The sequence below is a fragment of the Pygoscelis adeliae genome, unplaced genomic scaffold, assembly GCF_000699105.1.
Source record: "Pygoscelis adeliae isolate BGI_AS28 unplaced genomic scaffold, ASM69910v1 Scaffold90, whole genome shotgun sequence".
Lineage (NCBI taxonomy): Eukaryota > Metazoa > Chordata > Aves > Sphenisciformes > Spheniscidae > Pygoscelis > Pygoscelis adeliae.
The window spans coordinates 1,103,170-1,110,551 of NW_008824000.1; the positions used below are offsets into that span (position 1 = coordinate 1,103,170).

The following is a 7,382-nucleotide window of genomic DNA, read 5'->3' on the forward strand; positions in this document are numbered from 1 at the left end:
TGTCTCTAAATTGGAGAGACATGGATTTGACGGATGGACCACTCGGTGGATAAGGAATTGGCTGGATGGTCACACTCAAAGAGTTGCAGTCAACGGCTCGATGTCCAAGTGGAGACCAGTGACGAGTGGCGTTCCTCAGGGGTTGGTATTGGGACCAGCGCTGTTTAACATATTTGTCAGCGACATGGACAGTGGGATTGAGTGCACCCTCAGCAAGTTTGCCAATGACACCAACCTGTGTGGTGCAGTTGACATGCTGGAGGGAAGGGATGCCATCCAGAGGGACCTTGACAGGCTTGAGAGGTGGGCCCGTGCGAACCTCATGAAGTTCAACAAGGCCAAGTGCAAGGTCCTGCACATGAGTCGGAGCAATCCCAAGCACAAATACTGGCTGGGTGGAAAAGGGATTGAGAGCAGCCCTGAGGAGAAGGACTTGGGCATGTTGCTTGATGAGAAGCTCAGCATGACCCAGCAGTGCGTGCTTGCAGCCCAGAAAGCCAACCGTATCCTGGGCTGCATCAAAAGAAGCGTGACCAGCAGGTCGGGGGAGGTGATTCTTTCCCTCTACTCTGCTCTCGTGAGACCCCACTTGGAATACTGCGTTCAGCTCTGGGGCCCCCAAGATAAGAAGGACATGGACCTGTTGGAGCAAGTCCAGAGGAGGGTCACGAAGATGATCAGAGGGCTGGAGCACCTCTCCTATGAAGTTGGCATTGTTCAGCCTGGAGAAGAGAAGGCTCCAGGGAGACATTATAAGGGGGCTTACAAGAAAGCTGGAGCGGGATTTTTTACAAGGGCATGTAGTGATAGGACAAGGGGTAATGACTTTAAACTGAAAAGGGGTAGATTTAGATTAGATATAAGGAAGAAATTCTTCACTGTGTGAGTGGTGAAGCACTGGAACAGGTTACCCAGAGAGGTGGTAGATGTCCCATGCCTGGAAGTGTTCAAGACCAGATGGGGCTTTGAGCAACCTGGCCTAGTGGAAGGTGTCCCTGTCCATGGCAGTTCCAGGGATTGGAACCAGATGATCTTTAAGGTCCCTTCCAACCCAAACCATTCTATGATTCTATAAATAACAGCATACAACACTAAGCATATCATCATTAACTACAAGAAAGCTGAGGCCTGAAAATGAAGGCTTGAAGCTCTATTCTGATGCTGTATTTTGATCTGCCATAGTAGCAACAGAAGACAAGAAAGACAAGTCCAATGAAGCTAATGGAACTATTTTGACTTTACACTAGTGAAAAAAAGAAATTTAACAAGTTAAAAATTACCCATATTCTGCATTCTGTCCACAAGGTTATGGCTTATTTTTCTTATCATAAGGAATATAAACTGGCTTTAATTATTTCCTGTTGTACCTTTGACCTCCTGACTGAATCTCTTGGTGAGAACTTACTGAAATTTCTCCTCAAATGGAACCCTATAATTTAGTCCCACAGTTAAATGAGTTGCCCAGAAGCAACACGCGTACCTGTTAATTACGAATCAGCATCTTCATATGGCTTTGGGCTCTCAGAATTAGGTGACATGCAGGAAACTGCAGAAACAGAATGGCATACAAAGAAACACATGTTTTTATTTATCCCTACAACACATTGAATAGATAGGGCAAGGATGAGAACAATGGAAGGGTACCTCATAATTATTATGTCTAGATGGGAGTACTCTTGGCCAAGTACTAGCCATTTCTTGACTCCATAGCAAAGTCCAGGGATGCACTAGTTCCCCTACTTCCATCTCCTGGTTTTCAACAGAGAAAACAGGAACATACGATTGGATTTGTGGTTTCTAGACTTGCCTGCACTCCCAGAGTCACCTTATTTAAATCTTAGCTTTCCTTGTCCCAGGCAATCTTCAGTAGTGGCACTGGAAAGCAGTTCCCCTGACTGAAGTCTCTACCTTTGACCCGACAATCAGTGTGAGCTTACAAGAAGGCCAGTGTGCTTTTTAAGGTTTTTTTGATTGTTACAGGATATCTGAACCTGGTCACTTTGTGTTATGCACTTAAGGGACTGAGGATCAAGCAAACTATATCACTGTATTATCCAGGCCATCAGTGAAATTATTCATCAAGGTCCTCTCCCCAGATGGAATAAAGCCTTGGTGTCTATTGGGCCTATGCATACCACAAAAGTCAAAGCAGGGATATAGATAAATATATTAATCAGAAAGAAAAAGAAACTAATCTACCACGCTCTTTACAGACATGCATATTTTAAATGCATTAAATCTTTGAATGTATTTTTGTGATTATTTAAAATGAAATAATAAAAGGTTCTATGCATAATATGTTTGCCACTTATATCTGAAACCTAAAGGTTCATTTTTTTCTATTTTCCTGTATCATCATGCATAGCATTAGAAAAGTTCACCACGCAAAGGGTTTGGAGAGTTGAAATTATCTGGGTTTTGTAAATATATAACAACATTGTACAAATTCTTGTTTCCAGTGCTTTCAAGTTTGGTGTTGGCATCTCCCAATCAAATGAAATAGTATACAGTAAATATGTAGAAATAAAGAACCACTTCAGGTCCTTCATATCCCTAAGTGAGGTAAAATCCTGTCATTGTTGGTAGTTGTATCATGTTAACGTCCTGAGTAAAAAATTACAGATCACGAACTGCTTACTTATTAAATAGAACTGCAGTAAGATTTAGTTAAAAACTGAAATCATTAATTTCTGTGAAAGTCATAGACTATTTCAAAGGGATCATTCAGCTAAAAATGAAATGAGGTAGGATTAAAAAATAATGCTTTAAAATATAATTTAAAAAATCTTTCATATATAAGAGAAACAAGCTGCTTTGATTCATAGGCCTGGGTAGTAAGTACTGCTACAACATCACACAAAATTTAGTGATAGACTTCAAATTTCCAAACCAGCATAACAGAATTAATTGAACCACACCCTGCATAGTCTATGGAACTGAATGATTCAACCAACTGAGGAGGATATTTTGCTCATTGCCTCATTTTTCTTTTGATCTTCCTGGGGCTTTGATCTGAGAGGGAGTGAAAGAGTAAGAATTGAAATTCTGAATGTGAAATTGATATATTATGTGATAAACCAAAGCAGTTTCAAAAAGCATAACCTGTGTTTCCATCAGTTTCAAACTCCCATCTACCAAAAGAACTGCTCCATTTCATTCCCCTATTTTATAAGTCCCTTTGTAGCCATTTTCCCACCACATACTATGCTCATCTCAAAACCATAAAATCCATAAAAATTACAGCTCTATAAATTTGTTAAGATAGCTCCACTTTGCAATAGCATTGATATTAAGAAATGTTATTATTTTTTAAGTCTTTCCAAGCACATTCGAAGTCTCTCATTCTGTTTTTTTTCTCTTCTCTTCTCTTCTCTTCTCTTCTCTTCTCTTCTCTTCTCTTCTCTTCTCTTCTCTTCTCTTCTCTTCTCTTCTCTTCTCTTCTCTTCTCTTCTCTTCTCTTCTCTTCTCTTCTCTTCTCTTCTCTTCTCTTCTCTTCTCTTCTCTTCTCTTCTCTTCTCTTCTCTTCTCTTCTCTTCTCTTCTCTTCTCTTCTCTTCTCTTCTCTTCTCTTCTCTTCTCTTCTCTTCTCTTCTCTTCTCTTCTCTTCTCTTCTCTTCTCTTCTCTTCTCTTCTCTTCTCTTCTCTTCTCTTCTCTTCTCTTCTCTTCTCTTCTCTTCTCTTCTCTTCTCTTCTCTTCTCTTCTCTTCTCTTCTCTTCTCTTCTCTTCTCTTCTCTTCTCTTCTCTTCTCTTCTCTTCTCTTCTCTTCTCTTCTCTTCTCTTCTCTTCTCTTCTCTTCTCTTCTCTTCTCTTCTCTTCTCTTCTCTTCTCTTCTCTTCTCTTCTCTTCTCTTCTCTTCTCTTCTCTTCTCTTCTCTTCTCTTCTCTTCTCTTCTCTTCTCTTCTCTTCTCTTCTCTTCTCTTCTCTTCTCTTCTCTTCTCTTCTCTTCTCTTCTCTTCTCTTCTCTTCTCTTCTCTTCTCTTCTCTTCTCTTCTCTTCTCTTCTCTTCTCTTCTCTTCTCTTCTCTTCTCTTCTCTTCTCTTCTCTTCTCTTCTCTTCTCTTCTCTTCTCTTCTCTTCTCTTCTCTTCTCTTCTCTTCTCTTCTCTTCTCTTCTCTTCTCTTCTCTTCTCTTCTCTTCTCTTCTCTTCTCTTCTCTTCTCTTCTCTTCTCTTCTCTTCTCTTCTCTTCTCTTCTCTTCTCTTCTCTTCTCTTCTCTTCTCTTCTCTTCTCTTCTCTTCTCTTCTCTTCTCTTCTCTTCTCTTCTCTTCTCTTCTCTTCTCTTCTCTTCTCTTCTCTTCTCTTCTCTTCTCTTCTCTTCTCTTCTCTTCTCTTCTCTTCTCTTCTCTTCTCTTCTCTTCTCTTCTCTTCTCTTCTCTTCTCTTCTCTTCTCTTCTCTTCTCTTCTCTTCTCTTCTCTTCTCTTCTCTTCTCTTCTCTTCTCTTCTCTTCTCTTCTCTTCTCTTCTCTTCTCTTCTCTTCTCTTCTCTTCTCTTCTCTTCTCTTCTCTTCTCTTCTCTTCTCTTCTCTTCTCTTCTCTTCTCTTCTCTTCTCTTCTCTTCTCTTCTCTTCTCTTCTCTTCTCTTCTCTTCTCTTCTCTTCTCTTCTCTTCTCTTCTCTTCTCTTCTCTTCTCTTCTCTTCTCTTCTCTTCTCTTCTCTTCTCTTCTTCCCTTCCCTTCCCTTCCCTTCCCTTCCCTTCCCTTCCTTTCCCTTCCCTTCCCTCAGTGTTCTTTTTGGCAGTTGTAGCCATAAGGCAGCAGAGGAAGAAGTCTCCCTTTTCAGAGAAAATGGAAGAATTCAGAGAGAATATTGTCAGGTATGATGATGAAGGAGGTGGCGAGGAGGACACAGAAGCCTTTGATATTTCAGCACTGAGGACCCACACTGTCATGCGAACGCACAAACCTCGGAAGAAGGTCACCACAGAAATCCACAGCCTCTACAGACAGTCTCTGCAGGTTGGCCCTGACAGTGCAATCTTCAGGCAATTCATTTCAGAAAAGCTTGAAGAAGCAAATACAGATCCTAGTGCTCCTCCATATGACTCCCTTCAGACCTATGCATTCGAGGGGACTGGCTCTTTGGCAGGATCCCTCAGCTCTTTAGGTTCAAACATGTCAGACATGGATCAAAGTTATGACTACCTTGCAGACTGGGGACCTCAATTTAAAAAGCTTGCAGGCATGTACACTTCCCACAGAAGTGTGGGGGATTAGTTACTCTTTGGTTTGCTGTTTTATTTTCCTAATTCTCAGCAACCAAAAATAACTGTGGATTTTTAAAAAGGAGATCATCCCACATTTAAGCATGAAAATAAAAGCCCCCCCCTTTTTTTTTTTATCTGGAAAGTCTTGGATGTAGAGGTCTTTTGAAAAAATCACACCAGGCGTGTCATGAGGTGAGGGGATGGAGACTCCCCTTTGAAAATCTTGTGGCTATTTAGGTGCCTGAATGCAAACTGTGCTGCTTTGGATATCTAAGCTTCCTTCTAGGTACTGAAAACCTGGGTCCTGCAAGTACAAAAGGAGGAGTAGAAGCCATAAATGAATATTGTAAATATTTTGTCGTCCATAAGCTTTAAAGTGTTTCCAAAGTTAAGACAGACTTTTGCTGTTGCAGTTGAATATATTCATTAACCAAAGATAAACATGCATATTTGTATAACACTTCATTATATAAATATACTTGTGTGAAAAAAGTAGACCCTAGATAGTCTAATACAATTGTCAGAAGCGCTCACAGAATCATCTATTTATTATTCTTAGGATGATAAAGCTAAAACAAATGTCTTTTTCTATCAGTGTAAAAATAAAGACCTATTACAACATCAGCAAGTATTTACTGCCATTTTAGTTTTTAATGGAGCTATTGGAAAATGTATAAACCAATACTTAATTTAGCAAATAAGACAGAAAAAAAAAAGTCAGTTCAAGTTAGAATCAATATTCAACACAAATACTGCAATCAACTACATTATACGTTACTGTACTTAGAACAAAATGCTATCTAAATGCAGGCATTTTTCCTTTTAAGGAAGTTAAAGAGTTTAAAGGATGACTGATTTACCAGCATAGATTTATTTTTTTATTATGGAATATAAAATTATCTGCAGTAGTCAGTTTTATAACAATATTAAAAATCTTTAAAATGCTAAGCTGATGGTTTTAAAACTTTATGTATAACATTAGATAATAAGATAATAAAATGCTTTAATGTTTATCCACTACTGAAAATGATCCTGCATCATTCTGCGAGACTCAAGTCAGACTTCAAAATTAATTTTGCACTGTATTTTTTCCAAATATTCCTTAATGAATATAAAACTGTCTCAGAATATTTCTTTACTCTTACTTATACCACTACTGTCGTATATTAAACCTACTGTCGTGGTTTAACCTCAGGTGGCAACTGAGTACCACACAGCCCCTCACTCACTCCCCCCACACCCCGGTGGGATGGGGGAGAGAATTGGAAGAGTAGAAGTGAGAAAAACTTGTGGGTTGAGATAAAACAGTTTAATAATTGAAATAAAATAATAATAATGTAATAATAATAATAATAATACACAAATCAAGTGATGCACAGTGCAATTGCTCACCACCCACTGACCGATGCCCAGCCAGTCCCCGAGCAGCGGCCCCCCCGGCCAGCTTCCCCCAGTTTATGTACTGAGCATGACGTCACATGGTATGGAATATCCTTTTGGCCAGTTTGGGTCAGCTGTCCTGGCTGTGCCCCCTCCCAGCTTCTTGTGCCCCTCCAGCCTTCTCAGTCGGTAGAGCATGGGAAGCTGAAACGTCCTTGACTAGTGTAAGCACTACCCAGCAACAACTAAAACATCGGTGTGTTATCAACATTGTTTTCACCCTAAATCCAAAACACAGCACTGTACCAGCTACTAGGAAGAAAATTAACTCTACCCCTGCTGAAACCGGGACAACTACCCAGTAGCACTTTTGGATCCGAGGGTCATCAAATATATTCAAAGTGGTCTGTCTGGAAAAAGCAACCTGTCTGTTTTTTATTCACCTCTCTTCCATCAGGTACTTATTTTACAGAAATTACATCGTGTAATCAACTCATACATTTCCACAGCTAAAAGCTGACATCAGGATAAAGAAAATTATCTAACATGTTTCCCCCCCACACACACCTTTTTTTTTTTTAATAAGATTTTAGGTAGGTGCTACTGAATTACAGAGAGCCAGGCAAATCTTATGCAAGGAAACAAACAAACAAACAGAAACAACAACAGACAAAAAAAGGCATGTAACATACAAGCTCTTCAATGTTTGCTACAATTGCTGTTCACTGAAGAAAACCAAGCTGTGTAGGCTTAGTAGAAAGGTGCCAGTGCAGCATTTAAATTCCTGTCAGTTAAAAATAG

At 39.7% G+C, this 7,382-nt stretch overlaps 1 protein-coding gene across 1 annotated transcript in view; it reads left to right on the forward strand.

Moving 5' to 3' along the window:
* Positions 1–5,211, forward strand: part of CDH19 (cadherin 19, type 2) — a 44,391-nt gene extending 39,180 nt beyond the window's left edge. The window contains exon 11 of the mRNA XM_009324960.1: positions 4,721–5,211. Coding sequence (XP_009323235.1) covers positions 4,721–5,211 — 491 coding nt within the window. The remainder of the gene's footprint in view (positions 1–4,720) is intronic.
* Positions 5,212–7,382: the final 2,171 nt, after the last annotated feature.